The sequence below is a fragment of the Chinchilla lanigera genome, unplaced genomic scaffold, assembly GCF_000276665.1.
Source record: "Chinchilla lanigera isolate Chin_1 unplaced genomic scaffold, ChiLan1.0 scaffold00036, whole genome shotgun sequence".
Classification (NCBI taxonomy): domain Eukaryota; kingdom Metazoa; phylum Chordata; class Mammalia; order Rodentia; family Chinchillidae; genus Chinchilla; species Chinchilla lanigera.
The window spans coordinates 21,526,828-21,541,240 of NW_004955437.1; the positions used below are offsets into that span (position 1 = coordinate 21,526,828).

A 14,413-nucleotide genomic window follows, 5' to 3' on the forward strand; every position below is an offset into this window, starting at 1 on the left:
CTCCAAGCCCCAGGGCCTGCTGCTGCCCAGCCCTCTACCCCGCCTCCCAGACCACCTTCACCGCCTCCCAGACCTGCGTGCCCTGTGTGATTATTTACCAACTCCTTCCCATGGACTCATTTTTACTTAAATCTATTTATTGAAAATGCCACAATAAATAGAACACAAGAACCCTTTGTCATAAATAAAAGGTAGCCAATAAAAATACACCATTAAAACAAAACGGTGCTATAAAAGTCTGGAAACTTCTCCCATCTGCCCCAAGCCCCAGGCCCACTCCCTGGTAAGGCGGAGTCAGTTTCAGTTCGGAGGATTTACAACCCATCGGCACCAAGGTGATCCTCTTCTCAGCACAAAATGATTAAAGAGAACTGGAAGGAGAATTTTTCTTACTCCAGGTTTGTGCCTCTTAAAAGAGGCCCGATACCCCCTGAGGATGTCTCCAGACAACCACAGTGCCCACCCCCTCTTCTGGGGATGCTGAGCTAGAGCCTCCCTCTGCGCCATGCTTGCACAATGGGGAGACCCGCACCCAGGACCCCTTCACTGACCACACCTTCGAAGCCCGCCAGACACCCTCCCCATGTGCCGGCTCTCACGCCAAGGCCCAGCAAGTTCCTTTCGGCACTGCCCCCATCGGCCCTGGACGTCACCGCTGGCTCAGGTGGGACACTAGGTACACGAGGCCCACCAGCAGGAGGCCACGAACACCCAGCATCATAAGCAGGAAGAGCAGCAAGATAGAGGTCACGGGCTCCACAGCGTGGTTCCCCAGATGCCACTGGGGGAAGCCCATGTTCACCAGCTGCCGGTTGAGATCAGTGAATGGGGACTGGGCGGCACCCAGCCTGGCACCCGCCTGCTGCTGGCGGGGACCAGGACCCCCAGGGGGGACACCATGGCCCCTGTTGAGAAAGCCCTGGAAGGTGGAGACAAGAGAGATGGATGAATGCAGAGAACTCTTGCCTAGGGTTGAGGCACCAGCCAGGAGGAAGCCTGGGGGCCCGGCCCTCCCCTACAGTTCCCAGCAGCCCCAGGACACACACCCCCAGAACCCCAACCACTGAGCCACAGGCTCTCAGAGCACAGAAAGTGCCAGTCTGTATTCCCCACACCATGCCCAGGGAGATGGCGCCAGGACAGAGGGGGAGGACGTGACCGAGCTGGGTGGACTCCGCCCAGGCACAGCTCTTAGATTCTCCCCAGCTTCTCTCCCACCCGAGAAACTCTAAAGAAAGACACTGGCTCTGGCAGGGCTTGCTAACCAGGTGAAAGGAGATACAGCTCTTGGGTCTGAAGTCTGGGGAGGCTGCCTGGGAGGGTGGGCTGGCAATACACCCACTGCATTTCCCCATGTCTTGACCCAGCTCGGCTCTCTGCGGAGGGTTTCAGGCTACAGAAGGTTCGTGACCAGCAAGAGACTTCTGGGAGCTGGTAGGGGTGGAGGAGCTGGGGCAGAGGAGGCCAGCTGCTCCCCTGTCCCAGGGACAAGTGCCCACCTGCCGCGCGGTGCTCCCCCTCTGCGAGGCAGTGCTCCGCACTCGGGGGTCATCATCCTGAACGATCTCCCCATTGGCCAAGATCCGCACCATCCTCCCGGGAGCTGCAGGTCCCTGCAAAGCACGGCCAAAGTGGGGGTCTGGTAGAGAAAGCCAGGGAGTCTCCTCCCACAATAGCCCTTAACTCTTAGTAATCTGCGACCAGGCTCATGAAGGCCACAGATACTCCAAAATGCCTGGAGGAAACAATTAACCTGAGATTGGGAGGTGCCCGTTTCAGTGGGCCCACCTGAGCAGGTGCTGTCTGATTAACAGAGGGGAGAAATAAATGCAAGTTGTTTGCCACACAAAAATCCTTCTCCAGGTCCACTAGGGCACTCCCGATCGGGTCCTCGGAGAAGGGTGCTTCGTTGCCAACACCACGCAGCAGCGGAGACAGCAAGAACCAGGGATGCTGGCTCTGGGGCCTTCTCTGGACACTAACCAGGGGGTCCAGGGCACCAGCGTTCCCAGCGTCTCAACTTCCCTTCTGTTAAAAAAATATATATATAGATCCCGGAGGCTGCTCCCCCAGGAAGCAAACGCCCAGCATCTGGGCCTCCTCCCTCCAGATCCTTGTGAGATCCGGGCTGCTCAGGGTCACTCTGTCCGCTGCCTGGCGGGGACCGCGCGAGCCCACTCAGCAGCTGCGCGGACTCTGCCGCAGAGGGCAGGCCCCCGCGGTCCCTCGCCTCCCAGGTGACACCAGTCCAAGCTCTGCTAAAGGAGGAGGGGCTGGTCTTTCCGAAACACGGGAGGAGGATGCTGCGGCGGCTCTGGGTCCCCCACGGGTTCCCTGGGTGGCGGCCGTCCGCGCCCCTCCCCGAGTCTGCGTAAAGGCCATTTCCCCAGGAGTGAGCGCAGTGTTCACCCTAATTCTCCAAAGCACCCGAGTCAGCCGCCCCAAGAGGGATCGGGAGTCCCTGTTCCCTCGCCAGGGCGAGGGTAGCCGCTTTGCAGCCAGGCGGCCGGGTCCTCCGCGGTGTCTTTGTGCCTTGTCATGCGCCCGCTGGGTGGCCCAAAGGCGCGCGGGCCTCGCTGCACCCGGCACGGCGCGTGGGCACGGCGGAGGGCACCGCCCCAGGCCTGGTGCGGGGCTCGGGGCCCACCGCGCGGTGCGAGGAGGGGTGCTCCGTCCCCGCGCTCCCGGGAGGACACCCACCTGCGCGGCTCGGCTCGGCGGCGTCCCTCGGCCGCTGCGGCCGCTCCTCCTACCTGACCTCACAGGAAGCGCGCGAAGGGGCGCGGCCGGCGCTCCCACAGCCCCCTCTTCCGGCCGCGGGGGGAAGCGCAGGCTCCCGGCCGGGGCGGGCTAGGGAGGCGCAGAGAGAGAGGACCCGAGGAAGGTGGAAAGGAGGATGAGAGAGGCAGGAGGTGCGTGAGGAGGAAAGGGAAGCAGAGCTCACGCAGGAAAAGTCCAGGAGGGGGGCATCCCTAGACCTGGAAGGAGCGACACAGGCCGAGGCCACTAGTGTGTTTGGGAAGCCAGCTCCTTGGGAGCCCCTTGAGGAGACCCAGCCCTGCCCGCAGGAGCTCCACTCCCCGCTAGTCAAGTCAAGGCCAGAACAGCGGGGCAGGTGCAGCTGACTGCCGCCGGCTTCCTGGAGGAGGTGGCTTCGGACTGGGGCCGGAAGGGTGGGTAGGAGTTTGCCGGTCCTGCAGAGCAGGTCCTTGCTGCAAAAGGAACACCTGGAAGGGAGGCGAGAACCATCATCCTGTGCCACTGCTGGAAGCTTCTGAACCCAGCAGCCCTCCCTGCGCCAGCTGTGTGTTTCTTATGCACTGCACATAGTTGGCTCGTGTTTCCTCTAACTCTACTGTGTTAATCTTCCTTTTTTTGTACCATAGGTGAGTAAAAGTGGAATTCTAATAATGAGGAGATATTTAACACAGTTACATTATAACAGGGGGAGTGAAGGGGCATAAAAAGTAGTAGGTTCATATACTTCACTCAACTACTGAAACAGTGACACCAGTATTATGATAAATTATTCATATATAATTTAGGCTAGGTGTGTGGTAATTTCGACAATTACATGTAATGTAATTATGTGTATTGTATTAGCTTTCCCACTGCAGGGACACAGCATCCAACACCACAACCTACAGCAGGAGGGGTTTAATTTGGCTTATAGTTTCAGGGGGTTCAGTCCATGGCTCGCTGGTTCCAAGGCAGAAACATCATGGATGAGTATGGCATAGCAAAGTCACTTAATTCATGGTGGTTGAGAAGCAGAGCAGGGAAACAGTGCTAGAGTAGAGAGTGCCAGGGACCATATATAGCACCCAAGGTCATACCTCCATGACCCAACCAGATACATCCAGAAGTGGGCTTTACCAATCCCCTGGGTGGTTCCCAAGCCAATCAAGTTGACACAATCAAGCTTAGCCACCATGATTATTGATATATCAGGGAGGTTAAGCCTGATGATTTGTTCTTTGCTTATGTTTTTCATTTCTCTGTTTTCTTTTTTTCTCAACTACTAAAACAGTGATATGAGTATTGTGATAAATTATTCATATACAATATAGGCTAGGTGTGGTGGTGCATGCCTATAATCCCAGCACTCAGGAGGCTGACACAGGAGGATCACTGTAAATTTGTGGCCAAAAATAATTTAATGCCTAGAGAAACCCCTAAATGAGCTATACAAAGAGATTCTTCTATTTATTTATTTTGCAAAATTTAATTTCTGTGGGTTACTTGAACATTCTTAGAATTCCACCTTCACTCACCAATGATATTTTTAAGAATATCTCTTTGATCTGAGCATGGTAGTGCATACCCAATAATCCCAGCTACTCAGGAAGCCGAAGCAGAAAGATCATAAGCTTGAGGCAAGCCTGCAAAACTTAGCAAAACTCTGCCTCAAAATTGAAATAAAAAGTACTGCAGATATAGCTCAATAGCAGAATTCTTGCATAACATGCATGAGGGCCTAGCTTCAAACCCTAGTGCCATTCTTTTTTTTTAATAGCTGCTTCTGGCTTAGGAGCAGACAGGGTTTAGTGAAGGGTGGTCAGGCACCATGTCTGGCACAGAAAGTAGCCAAAAGAAGTCCTTGAAACAGCCTAAGAACCAAAGGACAGATGAGGAAGAAATAACAAAGAGAAGCAGAAAAAACTCAGGGAGCTAAAAACACAAGCTATGGGGAAGGTTTCCTGGCCACAAGTGGAATTAAGAAACCGGATAGAAAGTAAACTGTTCTTGTGCCTGTGATGGCAGTAACCTGGATTCCATTCCTATTTAAACATCTGGACTCCCTGCCATAACATCTTTTGCCTCCTACAGCTAGAATGAAGTGTTGTCTTGGAGTCTATTGTATATCTAAAAATTAAATTTTGCAAAATAAATAAATAAAAGAATCTCTTTGTATAGCTCATTTAGGGGTTTCTCTAGGCATTAAATTATTTTTGCCCACAAATTTGCAGTGATCCTCCTGTGTCAGCCTCCTGAGTGCTGGGATTATAGGCATGCACCACCACACTTAGCCTATATTATTTATGAATAATTTATCACAATACTCGTATCACTGTTTTAGTAGTTGAGGAAGTATATGAACCTACTACTTTTTATGCCCCTTCACTCTCCCTGTTATAATGTAATTGTGTCAAATATCTCCTCATTATTAAAATTCCACTGTTACTTACCTATGGTATTTTTAAGACCATTTAAAAACATTTAGAACTGCATCACAGAGTTATAATTTTTGCTTTAACTGTCAAGTATAATTTATAATATTCAAGGGTAAAGGAAATCCTGAATTTACTAATATGTTTACTTGCCACATTAGTTTTTCCTTCCTAATATTCTAAGTGTCTTTCTTTTATTTCTTCTCTCTGTTTGAAAAACTTCCTCTAGCCATTCTCTGAGGATAGCTCTCCTGCTAATGAATTATTTTAGTCACTTCTCATCCCTGGGACAAAATGCTCAACACTCACACCTTAAAGGAGAGGAGGGTTACTTGGCTTACAGCTTTGAGTGTGTTCAGTCCAAGTTGCCTGCCTCCAAGGTAGAAATGTAAGGCAGAAGGGCTTGGCAGAAGAGAGCTGCTTACCTCATGGCAGCTAGGAAGCAGAGAGAGAAGGAAAGAGTCAGGAACTGAAATACATCCATCCTTCAAAGTCAGGCCCCCAGTGACCCAGCTCCAACCACCCCCCTCCTCCTAACAGTTCATTCAGCTATAAACTCATCAATAAATGAATCCACTGGTTAGAATGCACCCTCCCGACCCAGTCATCTTCCAACCGCATGCAACTTGGGGGCATGTTTTAGATCTACACTGCAAAACTTACCGTGTCATTTTTTTTCCTTCCTACTGTTCCAAGGTTCTTTCTTGTGTTTCTTTTCTCTATTTAAAGAACTTCTCTAGCCATTCCCACAGGATAGCTCTCTGGTAGTAAATTATTTTAGTTTTTCTTCATCTGAGAACATCTTGATATCCTCTATACTCCTGGAGGGTATTTCACCAGGCATAGGAATCTGTGTTGACCATTCTTTCAGCACTTGAAAAACAGCATGCCATGTTCTCTATAGGTTCTCATGAGATGTCTGCTGTCATTCAAATCATTTTGCTTGTTTTCCCTATAGATAAGATATCATTATTCCATTGGCTGCTTTCAAGATATTTTCTTTATCTTTTCATAAGTTTAAGAACGATATTTTTTGATGGATTTCTTTGAGGTTTTTCTATTTGGAATTCCCTCTGCATCTTGAATTAGTAGGTTTTTCTCTCTCACCAATTTTGAAAAGTTATCCCCTATTATTTCTTCAAATTATTTTTGGCACCAATCTCTCCTCTTCTCCTTCTGGAACTTTACTATTACCATGTTAGTTCTTTTATTATAGTCCCACAGGTCTCTGAGACTCTGTTTACATTTTTTCCCTATCTCCTTTTGGTCTATTGCTCAGATTGGGTAATTTTTAGTTTGTTCTTGCTATTCTGCTGTTCAATCCATTTACTAAGTCTTTTATTTTGATTATTGTTATGGCTTGTATCTAGATGGCCCCCCAAAGCCTCATGCAGTCATAGGTAGAGCTTTTTGGAGGTGGCTGGATCTAGAGTGTGTGATGCTGAGATTAAGGATGTGATGCTGGGACTGATTCATGGTGCAATGCTAGGATTAAAAATCCCCCACCCCAAGGGTGGGTAGCCTGGATTGGATATAAGGGACAGAAAGAGGGCTGCTATTGTTGCTCCTTGTTGCTTGCTGCTTCTTCACTGCTTCATTGCTTTGCTACTTTCTGCCCACTATAAACTCTTTCTCCTCTGCCATGCCCCTCTGCCATGCCACCCTACCTTGGAGACAGCCAACTATGATCTGAAATCTCTACAAACTGTGAGCTACAATAAACCTTCCTCCTTTAATTTTGGGTGTTAGATATTTTGTCTCAGCAACAAGAGAAGAAAGCAAGAGAATTATATTTTTCAGGTTAAAAACTTTCCTTTTGGTTCCACTTTACATCTTTTATTTCTTTGTTGAGCTTTTTCTATTTTTTCACTGTTTTGAGCATGCTCATGATTTTCTTACTGAATTATTGTTCATTGAAGCACTTTTATCATGGTTTCTTTAAAAAGCTTCATAAAACAATTCTAACTCCTCTGTCATCTCAGCATCGGCATCTATTTTTATCCAATTTGGTAACTTCTTTGTTCATAGTTTCAACAAATGATTTTCTAATGAAACTGGACATTTTCATACTATGGCCCTTATCAAAGGCTTCTGTTTCAGCTGGGCTTATCTGTCACTGCTCCATCAGAGGAAACGGAGGTACCACCTGATTAATGATGCAGTATGTAGGAAGTCCATTTCCTTTGTCACCCAAGTTGAGGGAGAGGTTCTCCTCACTACTACTGGGGAGGGTGGGAGTTTCTGTTTCCCATGTGGTCTCCACTAACATCTCAGAGGGGAGAAGCATTTTACCAACTGGTGAGGATGAAAGTCCTGAATCCTTATTGGTCTTCTTGGACACAGTTCTACTTGGGACACTGACCACATATGTAGCCTCACAAGGGTAGAGTCTAGACTACCACCTGGCCATTGCAGGTGTGAGTTTTGTCTGTGGCATTTGGCTGCAGTAGAGTGGTTATTGTCTAAAACTGTCCTGTATTGCTGAGTACCTTTCCTGAGATTTTGACTCAAGAGAGCAGCCTTGTAATGGGCTTTTATCATCTCCACCCTTGACTGAGCCCAGGTTGCCAGCTTCTTTGGCTCCTAATCTGGGACATATAAGTCAAAAGGAAAGCCCAGGGAACTTTCCCCTCCCCTCAGTGATACTGATCCCCAACCGGGCTGCGGTCTTCTGTCCACCTTTTAAAGTCTTCTTCTGCTTGTTTTATACATACATGTAATGCCCAGGAGTTTCAGTTATAGTTAACAGAGGAATAAGGAAGATTTACTCCATCTTCCTGGAAGCAGACACTCAATTTTAAAGTGATAGAAAGTGAGGCATTGTGATTGTAGTACAAAAATAACAAGATGACCAAATAGATAGATGGAGTTTAGAAACCTACAAATTGGAATTTATGATAGAGTGGAAGTGTAGAACAGCAGAAAAGGATCTTTTTTAATGGGTGCAGCTGAGATAATTGTATATTCCTATCAGAAAAAAAAATAAAATTGAAACCTTACCTCACTTATTCACATATTGACAAAAAATAAGTTCACCAGACCTGGTGGCAAAGGCCTGTAATGCCAGCACTCAGAGAAGCTGAGGCAGGAAGATAAAAAGTTTGAGCACAGCCTGGACTATTTAGCAACTTAGCTAGATCCTATCTCAAAATTTTAAAATTATAAGGGTAGGGGTCTGGGGATGTAGTTCAGTGTGAAGGCACTGGGTTCAAATCCCAGTACCACAATACATACCTACATAATACATACATACTAGATGTTGTATAGACCTAAATAAGAAAGGCAAAACAATAAAGATTTTAAAATACAAATCATGTATATATTAGACTTCAGAGTATTAACACATTATAATGTCAACCATAAAATGATTGATAGCTTTTATTACATTAAACTTATAATTAAAAACTATTGATCAAGAGATTATTTCTTAAAAAGTAAAAAGTCAGTACATATACAAGAAGAGTCTTTTTCAATACATATAGGCAAGAAGAGACTCGCATCTAGAATCTATGCAGAATCTTTGTAAGTGAATAGGATAGGCAATCCAATAAAAGAGCAGGCAAAAGATTTGATTGGGTACATTACAAAGCAATCCAAATGTCTTGTAAAGTTTGAAAATTATTCAACATTATCAAAGATCAAAACCACATGAGATATTAGCAAACCATACTACACAGACAGACTGCAATTAGAAAGTCTGGCAGCACCACGTACCCGTGTTGATGGGCAACAGTAAGAGTTTCCACACACTGCTGATGGATGTCTAAATCAGTGCAACCACTTGGAGTAAAAATTAGGCAACGTCTAGGATAGAATATTTGCATTCTTTATGACTTGGGACACAAAAGTGAATGCTCATGTACACCAGGTCATAGGTACAAGCATTTTTTATTATAGAAACTTACAAACAATTCAAATGACCATCTTGGTAAAATGGGTACATTGTAGTAAAGTCATACAGTATAAAAAGTGTCCAATAATAAAGACTGTGAACCTCAACTATATGCAAAACCGTAGCTGAAGTTTTTAAATACTTGACTGAACAGAAGAAGCAGGAGGCAAAATAAATTTTCCTGTATGACTTCATTTATAAAGATCAAAATAATGTACTGTTTGATTATGTTGTTAAAGGACCATAGAGTATACTTCTAGAGTAATAGAAGTATAAAAAAGAACAAAGAAAATGCAAAAAATGGTTAACTTTAGGGAAGAAAGACAGATTATACACAGGAAAAGGCTTGCATCTGATGGACAGTTATGAAATGCTGACAGTGTTCTGTTTCTTGGTTTGGTTAGTGATCTCACTGCTGTTCACTTTGTAGTAATTTATTGAAGTGCTGGTCGAGGAGAAAGAGAGGGAACTGGGGGTAGCCATGTATCCAGTGGTGCTTAAATGGGTCTGCTCTCCCACTGGAGGCAGCCTAGGTAGGAAGCACAGTCTGTGAGACCAGCTGACTTGGGTTTGAATTCTCTGGCTCTGCTGCCTACTTGCTGGATAACCTTGTGCAACTTGCTTAATCTCTCTGTGCTTTTTTATAGTCTTGTATATAAAACGGGATGGTAACATTACCTAATGTGAGGATTAAGAGCTCTCAGGCATGCAGTAAACAGTACAAGAGCTTTGTAAAATGAGTGAAAATTCAGTCATTTTCATTCAGTCAATGTTAAAAGCCATCAAGTACCCCTGCTGTGCTGGATTCTCTTACGGACCTTCATGGGCTGGTGAACTTCACACACACACACACACACACACACACACACACACCTGCACAGAGCTCTCAGACCTCGCCTCAACCCTACAGCCAGTATGGGTACTTGTGGCAGAATCCCCCACTAAGGTCTAGGTCGTGTTGCGAACCGAGCTAGTTTGAGCCCCAGCTTAGGCAGAGTCCAGCCTTGGGGAGGGAAGTCCTGCTGGCCCTTGCTGGCACCTGCTTCTGCAGCTAGGGCTGGCACATTAGGCAGGCTGGCACAGGAACCCAGGCAGCCTCTGCAGGGCTTGGGAGAGTGGAAGGTCAGAGTGTGAGAAAAGAGAAGCAGGGAGTGTGGAGGAGTCAGCATGTCTTGGATGCCTTTCATCGTCCACAGAGGAAGGCGCAGAAACAGAAGGGTGGGGGTGGGGTGAGCAAAAAGGAACCAAAAGCAGCGAAGGAGGCCAGCCTAGCCAAGAGCTTTTTGTGGGGTCTTAATTAAGCCTTGAAGCCCCATTGTTCCTTTCAGGGTGAAACATATGTTCAGGGCCTGGCTAAGGTTTGGGACTGGAATTTCAATGGTGCTGGGCCCTATGGCCCATGGGGGAGTGGGGGGGAGACAGTCCCTAAGTCTTATAGGAGCTGATAATGTGTCCAGCACAGCCTGTCCTGCAATCATCTACTAATAAAACAACCGGAGCCCAAGGTGGAAAATGGTGGGGCAGAGCAGAGCCACATGCGTCTCCCAGCTTTGTCCTTAACAGTCAGTGTGACCTTCAGTGTGACTTCAGGTTCCCACTGTGTGCCATTCAGAGAAGACTAAGAATCCAGACATCACTAGGACCATGAGCAGGAGCCATCCAAATGGCCAGCGGCCCAGTTAGGAACTTCAGGAAGCCATGTAGAGTTGGACACGTGTTCCTTGGGGTTTGGAGGATGCAGAGGTGGTGTCCAACTCACATCTGGGAAGTCAGAAGGAAAGGAGCTGGGGTTGCAGATGCCCTGAGATGGCAGGAAGAAGAGAAGCAGCTGCCCTGGGAGCAGCTGGCCCTTGCAGAATATGGAAGGTAAAAACATCTGGGAGTTCCTCAGTAGGTGGAGAGCCTGGGAAAGGGGGAAGACAGGCTGGGTCACCTGGAGGGTATGGACAGGTAGGACTCCCCAGAAACCAAGAGGTAGAGGAGGGGCTCATACAGGAATGACAAGTGGAGAGTCCTCTCCAAATCGCATCTGTACCAAGGGAACTGAGAGATGCTTAGTGCTAGGGTGGTGCTGTAGTTTGGGTTTTAAATGTATCCCAGAGGTCCATGTAGTAAAAACTTGGTCTCCAGCCTGTGGCACAATTGGGAAGAGGTGAAACCTTCAAGAGATGGATATCTTAGGTCATTGCGTGCGTACTCCTGAGGGGCATCATGGGACCTGGACCCCTTCCTCTTTCTGCTGGCTTTGTGAATGATGGAGCTAGCAGTTTTGCTCTGCTACATGCTCCCACCACAAGGTGCCACCTCACCACAGGCTCAAAGCAATGGAGCCAACAGCTGATCATGAGTCAGAAGCTCCAAGACAGTGAAACAAAACAAACCTTTCTTTTGTTAAGTTAATTATCTTGCCTATTTCTTGACAGTGATGGAAAGCTAATTGATACAGATGGTCTCCAAAGAACCCAGAAAATTCAAGGAGTAGAACAATCAACATTTCAGAGTGTCCACACCCAGAGAGCACCAGAACCAGGTGATAACACAGAAGTCAAGCAAGAACCATCCTGTGTCTTCCCACTCTGGGGTACAAGACAGAAGCTAGGGAGGTGGGCAAGAGAAAGAGCTGATCACATCTCCTACACACACACACTTGTCCCATTGCAGGGAGCTCAGTGTGCTGTGGTCTAAGCTGAAGAAGGCCTGAGGACAGCAGGGGATTTTACATGATGATGTAAATGATGAATAATGAATAATTTATTCATTATTACGAGCAACAATGAATAAAATGAAAGACCTGGTATGAAAGGGAAGGGGACACACAATACAACTGCTTTCTATTTTCGTCTTAATAAATCCGGCTCGTCCAAAGTCCAAGATTGGAGATACCCAGTCAGTCCAATTGCAGATACACAAACATGGAATGATGATCACCAAATGGAAAGAAGCAAAGTACAGAGCCATGTGTACCATGGAATCTTCCATCCCAGAAAGGGAGAATATAAGTACAAACAAGCAATGAATAAGTAAATTTGTTTCTGTTTTTAACAAAGAAAGGAGAAACAAAAACCTAACAAAGTCATTTTCCATAAAAGGAAAAAGACAGAACTAGAAATTAAACTACTCTGAAAGTCCACTGTCTTGTAGTTTTGACTTCAGAGCTATATAAATATCTTACCTAACTGTTAAAATTAAATTTAAAGGGTCAGGGGTATGACTTGGCGGCACAGTGCCTGCCTGGCAAGTGCAAGGTCCTGAGTTCGATTCCCAGTACCCAAAAAACCCCTAAAAAATAAAAAATAAAAAAAGTTTAAAAATTAAAGTAATAATTAAAAATAAAAAACAAAATGAACTATAAGAACTTAAGTACATACCAAGATGTGACCCTAGCTGCACAGAATTGGTCCAAGTGATCATGTGTCATCAGGGCAAAAAATTACTTCAAAAATATCTACCTCAAGCACATCTTGTCACCCCAGATTCAGGGAAGCCAGACAATAAGGTGTGGCAACAGGACAGAGGAACTTTGATGATATTTGTGACATGCAGTCTTCATAGTGGAATGAAACACACACCTAGCCGAGGAGTCAAGCAAGCTAAAGAGCACTTGGGAGGATCCAGGATATAGCTCCTGTCCCATGTGCACAACAAAACAACATGGGACAACAATATGCATACCGTTATCTTGATATTCTGAGTGTAAAAAATTATATGTGGCTGCTGCTTCACTTTCCCTTCAAAGTCTCATACAGAATATCCACCATGGTGCATGGAAACAAACCCTGCAGAGAAGAGGATTCTAGAAAACCTAGCTGAAGTTTAGCTAGGTTAATTGTCTTGGTCATTTTCTTGTTGGTGGGACACCATATTTGATAAACACAACTTAAAGGAAGAAAGGTTTATTTGGACTCATGATTTTAGGGGCTCAGCCCATAGTTTGTTGGCTCCAAGGCAGAAGTGGTATGATAGAAGGGCATGGAAGAGGAAAGTTGCTCACATCACGGTGGCCAGCAGAGAGCAAAGGGGGAGCCAGGGAAGGAGATATACCTTTCAGGTCACACCCCCACCACCCACTTCTTCTGACAAAGACCTACTTCCCAAGAGCACATTCAGCTATTGATTCATCATGGATTAAGTGGATTAACCCACTGATGAGCATAGCACCCCTGCAGTCCAATCACCTCCCCAAAGGCCCACCTCTGAACACATGAGGGTTTAGGGAGACATTTTAGATCTAAACCATTACATTAAACCAATACAGAAGCACCAAGTTAGGACACTGATTCATTATTCTGAGAACTGGTAAAGAGAGGGACATTTAACCTGCCTTTCCCATGCACATTTTATTTTGGGGTAATCCGCTGATCAATGCTAATTCACTCACATCCCTGACAGTTGACAAAGCTATTCTGCATGACACTACAGTGGTGAATACATGTCATTCTGTATTCATTGACACCCACAGAATGTGCAATGAGAGTGAACCCTCATGTAAACTATGGACTCTAGATAATAATCATGTGTAGATTCATCAGTTGTAACAAATGTAACACTCTGGTGGGGGGGTGTTGATAATAGGGGAGGCTGTGCACATACCAAGACAGGGAATATAATATGTAACTCCTGCTCAGTGTTTTTCGGAACCTAAAACTCCTCTGAGAAATAAAGTCTATTTTTAAAGCACTTGTTCATCAGGACTTGCTCTGTTCCTCAAACTTAGGACTCGGAGGCCATGATGTGAACAAGCCCGAGCTAGCCTGCTGGAGAGTTCATGAGCCAAAGCCCCCTGACAAATGCTCAAAGTGAAGACCAGAGCTCCCCCAAAGTGAACTGAAATTATTTTGAGTGCCAACAAGGTCCTGAGCTCCTCGGAGGATGAGAACAGCCAAGTTCATCAGGAAAACTACCATGACAATTTTCTCCAACAGAACCAAATATGATTTTTTTTATTTATCTTGTATCCTACAACCTTATTTAGCCACTGGTCCTAGGTGGCTTTGTATTTCTTTCTTTCTTTTTCTCTTTTTTTTCTTTCTTTCTTTGTAGATTTCTTGAGATTTTCAGCATATACAATTATCTGAAAATATGAGCAATTTTACTTCTTCCTTTTTAATATATGTGTATTTCTCCTTTGCTTTATTACATTGGCTATAACTTATAATACTGTGTTGAATAAGAGTAGTGACAACAGACACCCTTGCCTAGTATCTAGTTTCTTGCTTACTATTACTATTAGCTGTAGGTTTTTCATGCATTCCTTTCCTCTACTTAAGAAAGTTCTCCCTCAGGGGCTGGGGATTTAGCTCAGCAGCAAAGCGCCTGCCTGGCAAGCGCAAGGTTGTGAGTTCGGTTCCCG

At 45.8% G+C, this 14,413-nt stretch overlaps 1 protein-coding gene across 2 annotated transcripts; it reads right to left on the bottom strand.

Annotated features, from left to right (window-relative positions):
• Positions 1–116: 116 nt before the first annotated feature.
• On the bottom strand, positions 117–2,784 carry LOC102020051 (chromosome unknown open reading frame, human C10orf35). 2 transcript variants are annotated; one of them, XM_013516711.1, is made up of 4 exons: positions 2,701–2,761; positions 1,984–2,028; positions 1,500–1,613; positions 117–919 (listed from the first exon to the last, which is right to left on the bottom strand). In XM_013516711.1, exons 3-4 carry the CDS (start codon positions 1,590–1,592, stop codon positions 650–652), a joined length of 363 nt encoding a protein of 120 aa, XP_013372165.1. In that variant the 5' UTR covers positions 1,593–1,613; positions 1,984–2,028; positions 2,701–2,761; the 3' UTR covers positions 117–649. The 2 variants fall into 2 exon arrangements, with proteins under 2 accessions (XP_013372165.1, XP_005390137.1); XM_005390080.1 differs by lacking the exon at positions 1,984–2,028 and having other exon boundaries at positions 2,701–2,784.
• Positions 2,785–14,413: the final 11,629 nt, after the last annotated feature.

What these genes read in the sequence shown, in the direction of transcription:
- LOC102020051 (XM_005390080.1), bottom strand. Translation starts at nt 1,592, where the DNA reads ATGGTGCGGATCTTGGCCAATGGGGAGATCGTTCAGGATGATGACCCC. An exon ending in GGGGGAGCACCGCGCGGCAG is followed by an intron (nt 920 to 1,499) that starts GTGGGCACTTGT and finishes TCCACCTTCCAG; the next exon opens with GGCTTTCTCAACAGGGGCCA.